The sequence below is a fragment of the Phaenicophaeus curvirostris genome, chromosome 1 (assembly GCF_032191515.1).
Source record: "Phaenicophaeus curvirostris isolate KB17595 chromosome 1, BPBGC_Pcur_1.0, whole genome shotgun sequence".
In the NCBI taxonomy this organism is placed as follows: domain Eukaryota; kingdom Metazoa; phylum Chordata; class Aves; order Cuculiformes; family Cuculidae; genus Phaenicophaeus; species Phaenicophaeus curvirostris.
Window position 1 is genome coordinate 102,508 of NC_091392.1, and position 14,292 is coordinate 116,799.

Below are 14,292 nucleotides of genomic sequence, written 5' to 3' on the forward strand. Positions count from 1 at the left end.
GCAGAGCTAGACTGGACACGAGGAGGAATTTCTTCACCATGAGGGTGGGGAGGCCCTGGAACAGGTTTCCCAGAGAAGCTGTGGCTGCCCCATCCCTGGAGGGGTTCCAGGCCAGGTTGGGTGGGGTTGGAGCCCCTGATCCAGTGGGAGGTGTCCCTGCCCGTCAGGGGGTGGAACTGGATGATCTTGAAGGTCCCTTCCAACCCAAACTATTCCATGACCCTATGACTCCAATCCTACTCCCGCTGCTCCCACTCCTGCTCCAGCTCTTGCTGCTCCATCTCCTGCTCCCACTCCTGTTTCTGCTCCTAGTCCTGCTGCTCCTGCTCGTCCTCCTGCTCCTAGTCCTGTTCCTGCTGCCTCTCCTGCTCCTGTCTCTGCTCCTAGTCCTGCTCCTACTGCTCCTGATCCTGGTCCTGCTCCTCCTGATCCTCCTGATCTTGCTCCTCCATCTCCATCTCTTCCATCTCCATCTCCACCTCCATCTCCACCTCCATTTCCACCTCCACCTCCACCTCCATCCCCATCTCCATCTCCATCATCTCCATCTCCACCTCCACCTCCACCACCACCTCCACCCCCATCTCAATCTCCATCCCCATCTCCATCCCCATCTCCATCTCCATCCCCATCTCCATCCCCATCTCCATCTCCATCCCCATCTCAATCTCCATCCCCATCTCCATCCCCATCTCCATCTCCATCCCCATCTCCATCTCCATCTCCATCTCCATCTCCATCTCCATCTCCATCCCCATCCCCTATCTCCATTCCCATCCCCATCTCCATCCCCATCTCCCATCTCCATCCCCATCCCCATCCCCATCCCCATCCCCATCTCCATCCCCATCTCCATCTCCACCTCCATCCCCATCTCCATCTCCATCTCCATGTCCTCCATCTCCTCCATCTCCAGTGGGAGGTGTCCCTTCCCATGGCACAGTTGGATCGGGATGATCTTTAAGGTCCCTTCCAACCCAACCTGCTCTGTGATTCCATGAAGGAGGTGACGTCATCCCGCAACGTTGCGGGTTCTCGCTCTTCACTGCGGGGCCAGCGTCGCCCGTGCTGCCCCGTCCTCCGTGGTGGCCGATGCCCCAGCAGAGCCGTGACGCTGCGGCCTCTTGTCCTCTTCCAGGCCGCTTTCCTCGGCCAGAGGGGGCTGACGGAGGACGACTTCCTCACCAAGGTGCTGGAGGGCATGGCCTTCGCCGGCTTCGTCACCGAGCGAGGTGCCCCGTATCGCTCCATCGACCTCTTCGACGAGGTAAGTGGCAGGTCGGGAGAAGCTCCTTGGTCCTCCGGGTTCTGCTGCCACCCGGCCCTTGCGGGTGGAGCTGGACGGTAGGAAGGGCGGCCAGATCTTGCCCAGCAGGCAGGTTCTCTCACCCATTTCTCGTCCTCGTCCTCCTCCTCCTCGTCCTCATCCTCCTCGTCGCCCTCGTCCTCCTTGTCCTCCTCCTCATCCTCATCCTTGTCCTCCTTGTCCTCTTCCTCGTCCTCCTCCTCCTCATCCTTGTCCTCATCCTCGTCCTCCTCCCCCTCTTCCTCCTCCTCCTTATCCTTCTCGTCCTCTTCCTCATCCTCTTCCTCCTCCTCCTCATCCTCCTCCACCTCCTCCTCCACCTCCTCCTCCACCTCCTCCTCGTCCTTGTCCTCCTCCTCGTCCTCGTCCTCGTCCTCGTCCTTGTCCTCATCCTCCTCGTATTCGTCGTTCTCCTCCTCCTCCTCCTTGTCCTCGTCCTCCTCCTCGTCCTCCTCCTCCTCGTCCTCCTCCACCTCCTCCACCTCCTCCTCGTCCTCGTCCTCGTCCTCGTCCTCCTCATACTCGTCGTCCTCCTCGTCCTCCTCGTCCTCCTCCTCCTCGTCCTCGTCCTCGTCCTCTTCCTCGTTGTCCTCGTCGTCGTCCTCCTCCTCCTCCTCCTCGTCCTCGTCCTCGTCCTCGTCCTCGTCCTCCTCCTCGTCCTCGTCCTCGTCCTCGTCCTCGTCCTCGTCCTTGTCCTTGTCCTCCTCGTCCTCCTCCTCGTCCTCCTCCTCGTCCTCGTCCTCCTCCTCGTCCTCCTCCTCGTCCTCGTCCTCGTCCTCCTCGTCCTCCTCGTCCTCCTCGTCCTCCTCGTCCTCGTCCTCGTCCTCGTCCTCGTCCTCGTCCTCCTCCTCCTCCTCCTCCTCCTCCTCCTCCTCCTCCTCCTCCTCCTCCTCCTTCTCCTTCTTTCTCCTTCTCCTTCTTTCTCCTTCTCCTTCTCCTTCTCCTTCTCCTTCTCCTTCTCCTTCTCCTTCTCCTTCTCCTTCTCCTTCTCCTTCTCCTTCTCCTTCTCCTTCTCCTTCTCCTTCTCCTCCTCCTTCTCCTTCTCCTTCTCCTTCTTTCTCCTTCCCCTTCTCCTTCTTTCTCCTTCTCCTTCTCCTTCTCCTTCTCCTTCTCCTTCTCCTTCTCCTTCTCCTTCTCCTTCTCCTTCTCCTCCTCCTCCTCCTCCTTCTCCTGCTCCTTCTCCTGCTCCTTCTCCTTCTCCTTCTCCTCCTCCTTCTCCTCCTCCTCCTCCTCCTTCTCCTCCTTCCAGCTTGTGGCGTACGAAGTGAAGCGCATGCGCGCCGAGGAGGGGAACAAGCAGAAGATCCTGCGACACATCAAGGAGCTGGCGGAGAAGCTCTACAAAAACGTGAGTCCTCAAGGTTGGAGAAGCTGGGATGAGGAGGGAGGGGAGAGCCTGGGATGGAGCCCTTGCCGTCTGTCCTCCTTCCATAAGCTCTTGCTGGAAGCTTCTCTGGTGCTTGAGCCCTTCCCACCCCTGGCCGGTGGGGCAGGGCACCTGCTGATGGATCCAGAAGCTCCTGGCGGGGCGTGAGCTGCTCCCAGGAGCTGGATTCCTTGGCCTGGGGTGGTGTGGGCATGAGGCCCTGCTCTGGAGAAGCTGCTGTGCTTCTTCTCCAAGCCAGGCTGGGCCACCAAAGGTCTTCTGGAAGCAGAGCGGCTCCTGCAGGACACTTGACCATCTCGGGATGGAGCTCCTGCTTGGGGCTTTGCTGCGTCCAGGGGCCAAACAAGCTGGTCCTGCAGCTTCTGGGAGCAGAGCGGGGCTTTTGGAGGTGGCTTGAAGGCCTCTTCTACCTTGGGAGAGGATCCACGATGACCGCGCGGCTGAGAAGCAACTGTCTTTGTCATCCTAGGAGAACCCGTACCCTGCGGTGACCATGCACAAGGTGCAGAAGCCCACGGAAGGTTGTCACCTCCGCCTCCACCAGAAACCTTTTCCCCGTTTGGATGAGGGGACGGTGCAGTGGATCATCGACCAGGCCACCGCCAAGCTGCAGACGGCTCCTCCGGCCGTCAAGGCCGAGAAGAAATGCATGGTGCCATCGGGACCTCCCATAGGTAGGACCTCCCGTAGGTAGGACCTCCCAGGAGGAGCTTCACCTTGGCTGCTTGTCCTGGGACTTCCAGGGGTCACAGAGTCATGGAATCATTGAATAGTTTGGGTTGGAAGGGACCTTAAAGATCATCCAGTTCCAACCCTCTGGGATGGGCAGGGACACCTCCCACTGGATCAGGGGCTCCAAGCCCCATCCAACCTGGCCTTGAACCCCTCCAGGGATGGGGCAGCCACAGCTTCTCTGGGAAACCTGGGCCAGGGCCTCCAAACCCTCAGCATGAAGAAATTCCTCCTCCTGTCCAGTCTAACTCTGCCCCTCTCCAGTTTGTCCCCATTGCCCCTCGTCCCATCTCCAAGACTTTGTAGAAGGTCCCTCCCCAGCTTTCCTGGAGCCCCTTCAGACACTGGAAGGTCTCTCTAAGGTCTCCTCGGAGCCTTCTCTTCTCCACAACCCCAACTCTCCCAGCCTGTCCTCGGACAGGAGGTTCTCCAGCCCTCGCATCATCCTTGGAGCCTCCTCTGGCCCCGTCCCAACAGCTCCATCTCCTTCTCCTGCTGAGGGTTCCAGCCCTGGCCCCAACCCTCCAGCTGAGGTCTCCCCGAGAGGAGCAGAGGGGACAATCCCCTCCCTCCCTGCTGGCCACGTTCTCTGGATGCAGCCCAGGACACGGGGGGTTTCTGGGCTGCGAGCGCACCTTGTGGCTCCTGTGGAGCTTCTCCTCCCCCAGCCCCCCAAGTCCTTCTCCTCAAGCTGCTCCCATCACACCATCCCCAGCCTGGACTGAAACCGCGTATTTCCCCAACCCGGGTCCACGTCCTTGCCCTTGGCCTTGTTGACCCTCCTGAGGTTCTCCAGCCCCACTTCTCCAGCCTGTCCAGGTCCCTCCGGATCCATCCCGTCCTTCTGGTGTGACGCCTGCCCCACCCAGCTGGGTGTCACCAGCAGATCGTGGGCATTGCTGCTGTCTTGGAGAAGCTCCATTAGCTTCTGCCCCTTGGGGTGGTTTGAGCTCCCTGGAGTCAACACGAGGGGTTGGCTGAAGAATGTAGAGTCCTTCCAGCGTGACCTCCTGGACTCTTATGATCTCAAAGGTCTTTTCCAGCCAAGTGATTCTCTGATCCGTCCCCACCCAGGGGTGGAAGCCCTGCCCTGAGGAGAGAATCCGAGGCTCCAACCTCCTTTCCAGGAGCTGTGGAGAGCCATGAGGTCTCCCCTCAACCTCCTTTTCCTCACACCAAACCACCCCAGGTCCCTCAGCCGCTCCCACAACCCCCGTTCTCCAGCCCCTTCGCCAGCTCCGTTCCCTTCTCCAGACGCTCTCCAGCCCCTCAAGGTCCTTCTTGGAGTGAGGGACCCAAAACCGAAGCCCCGGCTTGGAGGCGCTGGAGCTAACAGAAGGTTCTCTCCCCAGCTGCCATCTTGGAGCGCAACGGCAACGCTCTGGCCAACAGCGCCCGGCGCCTGGAGGTCGTCAGGAACTGCATCTCCTACGTCTTCGAGAACAAGATGTTAGAAGCCAAAAAGGTGAGAGCGGCTCGTGGGGAGCGGTGGCCGAGGGGAGGAGACGGGCTTTGCCCTGCTCGGCCTCCAGGAAAGGCCAGAGAGGACATTCCTGCCTCTGGCCAGATCTCTGCTGACCCATCTTCCCATGTTCTCTTGGCCCCGTTCCTCCTTGTCGTGTCTCTGAGAGTTTGACTCGTCACCCCCAGGGCCTCAGCTTGGCATCTTCTGGGAGGAAGGGTTGATCTGCTGGAGGGCAGGAAGGGTCTGAGAAGGGATCTGGATCCATGGCTGGAGGGCAGGAGGGTCTGCAGAGGGATCTGGATCCATGGCTGGAGGGCAGGAAGGGTCTGAGAAGGGATCTGGATCCATGGGTGGAGGGCAGGAGGATCTGCAGAGGGATCTGGATCCATGGCTGGAGGGCAGGAGGATCTGCAGAGGGATCTGGATCCATGGCTGGAGGGCAGGAGGATCTGCAGAGGGACCTGGATCCATGGCTGGAGGGCAGGAGGATCTGCAGAGGGATCTGGATCCATGGCTGGAGGGCAGGAGGATCTGCAGAGGGATGTGGATCCATGGCTGGAGGGCAGGAGGATCTGCAGAGGGACCTGGATCCATGGCTGGAGGGCAGGAGGATCTGCAGAGGGATGTGGATCCATGGCTGGAGGGCAGGAGGATCTGCAGGGGGATCTGGATCCATGGCTGGAGGGCAGGAGGATCTGCAGAGGGATCTGGATCCATGGCTGGAGGGCAGCTCCAGCCTAGGAGAAGGCTGGCTGGAAAGTGCCTGGAGGAGAAGGACCTGGGGGGGTTGGTTGAACAGGAGCCAGCAGGGGCCCAGGGGGCCAAGAAGGCCAAGGGCATCTTGGCTTGGATCAGACCCGGCGTGGCCATGGAGATGAGGTGCTCAGGGATCTCGTTTAGTGGACAGGGACGGTTGGACCTGATGCTCTCAGGGTCCCTCGTGGAGATAACTGGGCTGAGGTCCTCCCTGGCTGGGCCGGGCAGGGACCTCCATGGGTCTGTGCTCCTGCTGGCCAGACACGGGGTTCTCAAAGCGTCACCGAGTGACCCGCGTTGGAAGGAACCCCCATGGAGCATCAAGTCCAACCCTAAAGCTTAGAGCTTGCGTCCTTTTGGCTCTGGTTCTCCTCCTCACCAGTTGAGCTGTGGCCACCGCGGTGCCAACCAGCGTGGTCAGAAGAGGCATCTCCTCCTGGACCTCCTCGTTGAGGTTCACTCATCGTGTGAGCAGAGCTCCTTTGAGATTCCTCTTCCCGCTCCGTGAGCTTCTCCTCTTCTCCACAGTTGTTCCCCGCCGTCCTCCGCGCCATGAAGGGCCGAGCGGCCCGGCACTGCCTGACCCAGGAGCTGAACCTCCACGTGCAGCAGAACCGGGCCGTGCTGGATCACCAGCAGTTCGACTTCGTCATCCGCATGATGAACTGCTGCCTGCAGGTAGGACAAGGCCGGCGAGACCGTGTCCCTCGAGAAGGAACGTGCTGGAGATGCCGTTAGAGGAGCTCCAGGGGTCTAGAAGGGAATTCTGTCGCCTTCCACGAAGCTGGGTGGGAGGGTTGGTCATCTGGAGGGCACGGAGGTTCTACGAAGGGATCTGAGCAGGCTGAGGGCAACAGGATGAGGGTCAACCAGGCCAAGAGCCGAGTCCAACAACCCTGGGCAGCTCCAGACTAGGAGAAGATCAGCTGGAAACTGCCTGGAGGAGAAGGACCTGGGGGGTTGGTTGACCAGGAGCCAGCAGGGGCCCAAGGGGCCAAGAAGGCCAAGGGCATCTTGGCTTGGAGCAGAGCCGGCGTGGCCAGCAGGAGCAGAGAAAGGGTTGGCCCCTAGACTTGGCCACACCTTGAACCCTGGGTTCAGTTTTTGGGCCCCTCACTCCAAGAAAGACCTTGAGGTCCTGGAGCTTGTCCAGAGAAGAGCAACGGAGCTGGGGAAGGGGCTGGAGAAGAAGCCTGAGGGCCCTGGGGGTGTTTAGCCTGGAGAAGAGGAGGCTGAGGGGAGACCTCATTGCTCTCTCCGACTCCCTGAGAGGAGGTTGTGGAGAGGTGGGGTTGGGCTCTTCTCCCAAGGGACAGGATTAGAGGAGATGGCTTCAGGTTGCACCAGGACAGGTTCAGGCTGGACATCAGGAGGAACTTCTTCCCCAAAACGGTTCTCAGGCCCAGCCGAGGCTGCCCGGGGCGGTGGGGGAGTCCCCAGCCCTGGAGATGTTTAAAAGCCGGGGAGATGAGGTGCTCAGGGATCTGGTTTAGACATGGACGGGGACGGTTGGCCTCCATCTCAAAGGTCTTCTCCAACCGAGCTCTTCTCCGGTGTCTCCCGCAGGACTGCACGGCCATGGACGAGCACGGGATCGCGGCCGCTCTCCTGCCCTTGGTCACCGCTTTCTGCCGGGTGAGTTCCTGCCGCGGCCCCAGCTCCTCGCAGCCTCGGAGCTCCCTGGAGCCCACGCCGCAGCCTCTTGGCCTCCAAGAAGTCCTCTCGGACTTCAACCCACCCTGATATTTATTGAAGGAACAACAGAGCAGGGCCCAAGCAATCCAGGAGCTTCCTGGAATGCGTTGATAGGAACGTCCTTCTCCAAGGGGTAGAAGAGCCGAGGAGGAGAGGAGCTCTGGTGGACCTTGTTCTCCTCAACGGAAGGGTTGGTGGGACACGGGAAGCTCAAGGGAAGCCTTGGCCGCAGTGACTTCATGGAGTTGAAGATCATTAGGACCACGAGGAGGGCGTGGAGCAAGCTCACCACCCTGGGCTTTAGGAGAGCAGATTGTGGCCTCTTGAGGGATCTTCTTGGTAGAGTTCGTTGATCCTCCAAGAGGACAATCTTGATTCTGGGAGTGAGCAGACTTTGGCCTCTTGAGGGATCTTGGTAGAGTTCATTGATCCTCCAAGAGGACAATCTTGATTCTGGGAGTGAGCAGACTTTGGCCTCTTGAGGGATCTTGGTAGAGTTCATTGATCCTCCAAGAGGACAATCTTGATTCTGGGAGTGAGCAGACTTTGGCCTCTTGAGGGATCTTCTTGGTAGAGTTTGTTGATCCTCCAAGAGGACAATCTGGATTCTGGGAGTGGAGGGTCTCGTCTGGTAGCTTCCAACTGCTGGTGAGGTTGTCCAGCCTGGCTGCATCCATCTCTAGTCCCAAGGCTCCTAGGATCCTCCAGGAAGGGGACTCAGAAACTGGGGCCACCTTGATCTGTTGGTCAAGCTGGGCTGATGGAAGACTCCACCTTCCGTAAAACTTGAGGTCCTCTCAACCAAGAAGTGATGCCGAGGGCTGCTCGGAGGAGGGGTTGCCTGGAGAGGAGAACTTGGCACAAAGGCCGCGTTGGCGTGAAAGTCTCTTCCACCTTCTGCTCCTCCAGAAGCTGAGCCCGGGCATCACGCAGTTTGCCTACAGCTGCGTGCAGGAGCACGTGGTGTGGACCAACATCCAGTTCTGGGAGGCCATGTTCTACTGCGACGTGCAGAACCACATCCGAGCCTTGTACCTGGACAACAGCGAGGAGAACCACACGGAGGAGGTGAGGGCCACCGGGGAAGCTGGACCCCGGTTGGCTTGAGGAGAACCCCAACCACACAGTTGAGGGGAGGGCTGGCAGGTCTCCTGTCCACGCGGACAGCTGCCATCTCAGAGGGACAGAGAATCACCAGGTTGGAAAAGACCCACGGGATCATCAATCCAACCGTCCCCATCGATCACTAACCCGTGTCCCTCAGCACCTCGGCCACCCGGCCCTTCAACCCCTCCAGGGAAGGGGACTCAACCCCCTCCCTGGGCAGCCTCGGACAGGGACCAATCACCCTTTCCGGGAAAGATTTCATCCTGACGTCCATCCTGAGCCTCCCCTGGTGGAGCTTGAGGCCATTCCCTCTCGTCCTGTCCCCTGGCCCTTGGGAGAAGAGCCCAGCTCCCTCCTCTCCACAACCTCCTCTCAGGGAGGTGGAGAGAGCAATGAGGTCTCCCCTCAGCCTCCTCTCCTCCAGGCTAAACACCCCCAGGGCCCTCAGGCTTCTTCTCCAGCCCCTTCCCCAGCTCCGTTGCTCTCCTCCAGACGTGCTCCAACATCTCAAGGTCTTTCTTGTGGGGAGGGGCCCAGCACTGACCCCAGGATTCGAGGAGCGGTCTCCCCAGGGCCGAGGCCAGAGGGAGAAGAACCTCCCTGGCTCCAGCCTGTTGAGATCTCCTTCCAACTCCTCCAGGAGAGCCCAGAGGAACCGCAGGAAGCCAAGTCTGCGTTGGAGATAGCGTCGGAGCAGCTGAGGCTCTGGCCCACCATGAGCCGAGAGAAGCAGCAGGAGCTGATCCAGAAGGAGGAGAGCACGGTCTTCAGCCAGGCCATCCACTACGCCAACCGCATGAGCTACCTTCTCCTGCCCCTGGACACCAGCAAGAACCGCCTGCTGCGCAGCTCGGGGCTGGGGGACGTGGAGAGCGTCAGCAACAGCTTCGTCACCAACAGGTGAGCGAGGCTGGAGAGCGGAGCGGGGCCACGGGGGGACACGGGGCGACCACGAGTGGGGACAGGAGCTCCTGGAGGTGGCACCTGGAGCGTCTGGATCATGCAGATGCCGGCGGGGCTCTTGGGGGTTGCAGGGGCCCCAGGGGTTTCACGTGGAGAGTGGAAGTTCTCCTGGGCTCCTGTGGAGAGTGGAAGTTCTCCTGGGCTCCTGTGGAGAGTGGAAGTTCTCCTGGGCTCATGTGGAGAGTGGAAGCTCTCCTGGGTTCACATGGAGAGCGGAAGTTCTCCTGGGCTCATGTGGAGAGCGGAAGCTCTCCTGGGCTCATGTGTGAAGTAGAAGCTCTGCTGGGTTCCTGTGGAGAGTAGAAGTTCTCCTGAATTCACATGGAGAGTGGAAGCTCTCCTGGGTTTGTAGTGGAGAGTGGAAGCTCTGCTGGGTTCTTGTGGAGAGTAGAAGCTCTCCTGGGCTCATGTGGAGAGTGGAAGTTCTCCTGGGTTCCTGTGGGGAGTGGAAGGTCTCCTGGGTTCCTGTGGAGAGTGGAAGCTCTCCTGGGTTCACATGGAAAGTGGAAGCTCTGCTGGGTTCCTGTGGAGAGTAGAAGCTCTCCTGAGCTCACGTGGAGAGTAGAAGTTCTCCTGGGTTCCTGTGGAGAGTAGAAGCTCTGCTGGGTTTATAGTGGAGAGTGGAAGCTCTGCTGGATTCACATGGAGAGTGGAAGAGCTCCTGGATTCACATGGAGAGTGAAGGGTCTCCTGGGCTCGTGTGGAGAGTGGAAGCTCTGCAGGGTTCACATGGAAAGTGGAAGCTCTGCTGGGTTCCTGTGGAAAGTGGAAGCTCTGCTGGGTTCCTGTGTGAAGCAGAAGCTCTGATGGGTTTGTAGTAAAGAGTGGAAGCTCTGCTGGGTTCCTGTGGAGAGTAGAAGCTCTGCTGGGTTTGTAGTGGAGAGTGGAAGCTCTGCTGGTTTCACGTGGAGAGTGGAAGCTCTCCTGGGTTCTTGTGGAGAGTGGAAGCTCTCCTGGGCTCATGTGGAGAGTGGAAGCTCTACTGGGTTCTTGTGGAGACTGGAAGCTCTCCTGGGTTCCTGTGGAGAGCAGAAGCTCTCCTGTGTTCTTGTGGAGAGTAGAAGTTCTCCTGGGTTCCTGTGGAGAGTAGAAGCTCTGCTGGGTTCCCTGTGGAGAGTAGAAGCTCTGCTGGGTTCCTGTGGAGAGTAGAAGCTCTGCTGGGTTCCTGTGGAGAGTAGAAGCTCTGCTGGGTTCCTGTGGAGAGTAGAAGCTCTGCTGGGTTCCTGTGGAGAGTAGAAGCTCTGCTGGGTTCCTGTGGAGAGTGGAAGCTCTCCTGGGTTCCTGTGGAGAGTGGAAGCTCTCCTGGGCTTATGTGGAGAGTGGAAGCTCTGCTGGGTTCCTGTGAGAGTAGAAGTACTCCTGGGCTCATGTGGAGAGCAGAAGCTCTCCTTGGTTCCCGTGTGAAGTAGAAGCTCTGATGGGTTTGTGGTAAAGAGTGGAAGGTCTCCTGGGTTCCTGTGGAGAGTGGAAGTCTCCTGGGCTCGTGTGGAGAGTAGAAGCTTGCTGGGTTCACATGGAGAGTGGAAGCTCTGCTGGGTTGTAGTGCAGAGAGAAGCTCTCGCTGGTTCCTGTGGAGAGCGAAGGTCTCCAGGATTCCTGTGGAGAGCGGGAAGGTCTCCAGGATTCCTGTGGAGAGCGGAAGGTCTCCAGGATTCCTGTGGAGAGCGGAAGGGTCTCCTGGGCTTCGCGTGGGTGGTTCCAGCGGAGCGGGGCGATGCTCTGGGCTGACTTCTCCTCTGCGGCAGCATCGCCGCAGCGTGGCCGAGAGCTACGACACCGAGAGCGGCTTCGAGGACGCCGAGAGCTCCGACGTGGCCAACAACGTGGTGCGCTTCATCAACCGCTTCGTGGACAAAGTGTGCACGGAGAGCGGAGTCACCAACGAGCACCTCAAGGGGCTGCACGTCATGATCCCCCGGTAACGCCCCTCGCGGCGGTGGCTGGGGGGGGGCCCCCGGGACATCTCGGGGGACCCGTCCGGAGGAGCCCAGGGGCTGCGGGAGAGGAGCTCCTAGAGGAGGCCAAGAGAAGGCAGGAAGGAGGAGAACGGGGAGGGTGGAGTCGAGTGGGGGATGGAAGAGTTGAGTGGGGGGATGGAGGAGTTGAGTGGAGGTGAAGGGGTCGAGTGGGGGGATGGAGGAACCGTGGGGGGATGAAGGAGTCAAGAGGGGGTGAAGGAGTCAAGCTGGATGAAGGAGTTGAGTGGAGGATGATGAGTTGAGTGGAGGATGATGGAGTCAAGCTGGGATGAAGGAGTCAAGCTGGGATGAAGGAGTTGAGTGGAGGATGATGAGTTGAGTTGAGGATGATGGAGTTGAGTGGAGGATGATGAGTTGAGTGGAGGATGAAGGAGTCAAGCTGGGATGAAGGAGTCAAGCTGGGATGAAGGATTTGAGTGGGGATGATGGAGTTGAGTGGGGGATGGAGGAGTTGGGTGGGGGATGAAGGAGTTGAGTGGAGGTGAAGGAGTTGAGTGGAGGTGGAGGAGTTGAATGGGGGATGAAAGAGTCGAGTGGGGATGAAGGAGTTGAGTGGGGGATGAAGGAGTTGAGTGGGGGATGAAGGAGTCGAGTGGGGATGAAGGAGTTGAGTGGAGGATGAAGGAGTTGAGAGGGGATGAAGGAGTCAAGCTGGGATGATGGAGTTGAGTGGAGGATAATGAGTTGAGTGGAGGATGATGGAGTTGAGGATGAAGGAGTTGAGTGGGGATGATGAGTGGAGGATGATGGAGTTCAGTGGAGGATGATGAGTTGAGTGGAGGATGATGGAGTTGAGAGGGGATGAAGGAGTCAAGCTGGGATGAAGGAGTCAAGCTGGGATGAAGGAGTTGAGTGGGGATGATGGAGTTGAGTGGGGGATAATGAGTTGAGTGGAGGATGAAGGAGTCAAGCTGGGATGATGGAGTTGAGTGGGGGATGATGAGTTGAGTGGAGGATGAAGGAGTCGAGATGGGGTGAAGGAGTCAAGATGGGGTGAAGGAATCGAGGTGGGATGAAGGAGTTGAGTGGAGGATGATGAGTTGAGGATGATGAGTGGAGGATGATGGACTTGAGTGGAGGACGATGAGTTGAGTGGGGATGATGGAGTTGAGTGGAGGATGAAGGAGTTGAGAAGGGATGAAGGAGTCAAGCTGGGATGAAGGAGTAAAGCTGGGATGAAGGAGTTGAGTGGAGGATGATGAGTTGAGTGGAGGATGATGGAGTTGAGGATGAAGGAGTTGAGTGGAGGATGATGGAGTTGAGTGGAGGATGATGAGTTGAGTGGAGGATGATGGAGTTGAGTGGAGGATGATGAGTTGAGTGGAGGATGATGGAGTTGAGGATGAAGGAGTTGAGTGGGGATGATGAGTTGAGTGGAGGATGATGGAGTTGAGTGGAGGATGATGAGTTGAGTGGAGGATGATGGAGTTGAGGATGAAGGAGTTGAGTGGGGATGATGAGTTGAGTGGAGGATGATGGAGTTGAGTGGAGGATGATGAGTTGAGTGGAGGATGATGGAGTTGAGGATGAAGGCGTTGAGTGGGGATGATGAGTTGAGTGGAGGATGAAGGAGTTGAGTGGAGGATGATGAGTTGAGTGAGGATGATGGAGTTGAGTGGAGGATGAAGGAGACGAGAGGGGATGAAGGAGTTGAGTGGGGATGATGGAGTTGAGTGGAGGATGATGGAGTTGAGATGGGATGAAGGAGTCAAGCTGGGATGAAGGAGTCAAGCTGAGATGAAGGGGTGGAGTGGGGATGATGGAGTTGAGTGGAGGATGATGAGTTGAGTGGAGGATGAAGGAGTTGAGGTGAAGGAGTTGAATGGAGGATGAAGGAGTTGAGTGAAGGATGATGGAGTTGAGTGGAGGATGGAGGAGTTGAGGGGATGAAGGAATTGAGTGGGGGTGAAGGACTCAAGTGGAGATGATGGAGTTGAGTGGGGATGAAGGAGTCAAGCTGGGGTGATGGAGTCAAGCTGAGGATGAAGGAGCAGGGATGGAGAGGTTGAGTGGAGGATGAAGGAGATGATGAGGGATGAAGGACTCGAGCCAGGATGAGGAGGTTGAGGAGGGGATGAAGGATTGAAACGGGGATGAAGGCATCAAGCAGGGGTGAAAGACACAAGTGGAGATGATGGAGTTGAGTGGAGGATGAAGGAGTTGAGAAGGGATGAAGGAGTCGAGCTGGGATGAAGGAGTTGAGTGGGGGATGATGAGTTGAGTGGAGGGTGAAGGAGTCGAGAAGGGGTGAAGGAGTCAAGCTGGGATGAAGGAGTTGAGTGGGGGATGATGAGTTGAGTGGAGGATGGAGGAGTCGAGAGGGGATGAAGGAGTCAAGCTGGGATGAAGGAGTTGAGTGGGGATGGTGGAGTTGAGTGGAGGATGAAGGAGTCGAGAGGGTATGAAGGAGTCAAGCTGGGATGAAGGATTCAAGCTGGGATGAAGGAGTTGAGTGGGGATGATGAGTTGAGTGGAGGATGGAGGAGTCGAGATGGGGTGAAGGAGTCGAGATGGGGTGAAGGAGTCAAGCTGGGATGATGAGTTGAGTGGGGATGATGAGTTGAGTGGAGGATGGAGGAGTTGAGCTCGGGTGAAGGAGTCGAGCCGGGGTTGGAGGAACCAAGCCGGGGCTGGAGGAGCAGGGAGGAGGCCCCCAGAGCTCCACCAGCCGACACCCGGGCGCCGTGCAGGAGATGACCTCCCTCCCGCCCTCTGACTTGGTCTTCTCCCCCCAGACATCGTGCAGATGCACATCGAGACGCTGGACGCCGTTCACCGCGAGAGCAAGAGGCTTCCTCCCATCCAGAAGGTACGAGCCCCACCTGCTGTGGTGGGAAGAAGCTTCTGCTCCTCCATGGGGCCACCAGGCACGGCCCTGAACTTCCCTTGGTCCCTCCCCGCA

General features: G+C 58.6%; 1 protein-coding gene across 1 annotated transcript in view; it reads left to right on the forward strand.

Moving 5' to 3' along the window:
• Positions 1 to 14,292, forward strand: part of SBF1 (SET binding factor 1) — an 80,684-nt gene that overhangs the window by 43,054 nt on the left and 23,338 nt on the right. Inside the window, exons 12-22 of the mRNA XM_069866700.1 lie at positions 1,139 to 1,267; positions 2,556 to 2,654; positions 3,163 to 3,367; positions 4,778 to 4,890; positions 6,175 to 6,324; positions 7,213 to 7,281; positions 8,251 to 8,409; positions 9,089 to 9,348; positions 10,883 to 10,894; positions 11,168 to 11,323; positions 14,121 to 14,199. Coding sequence (XP_069722801.1) covers positions 1,139 to 1,267; positions 2,556 to 2,654; positions 3,163 to 3,367; positions 4,778 to 4,890; positions 6,175 to 6,324; positions 7,213 to 7,281; positions 8,251 to 8,409; positions 9,089 to 9,348; positions 10,883 to 10,894; positions 11,168 to 11,323; positions 14,121 to 14,199 — 1,431 coding nt within the window. The remainder of the gene's footprint in view (positions 1 to 1,138; positions 1,268 to 2,555; positions 2,655 to 3,162; positions 3,368 to 4,777; positions 4,891 to 6,174; positions 6,325 to 7,212; positions 7,282 to 8,250; positions 8,410 to 9,088; positions 9,349 to 10,882; positions 10,895 to 11,167; positions 11,324 to 14,120; positions 14,200 to 14,292) is intronic.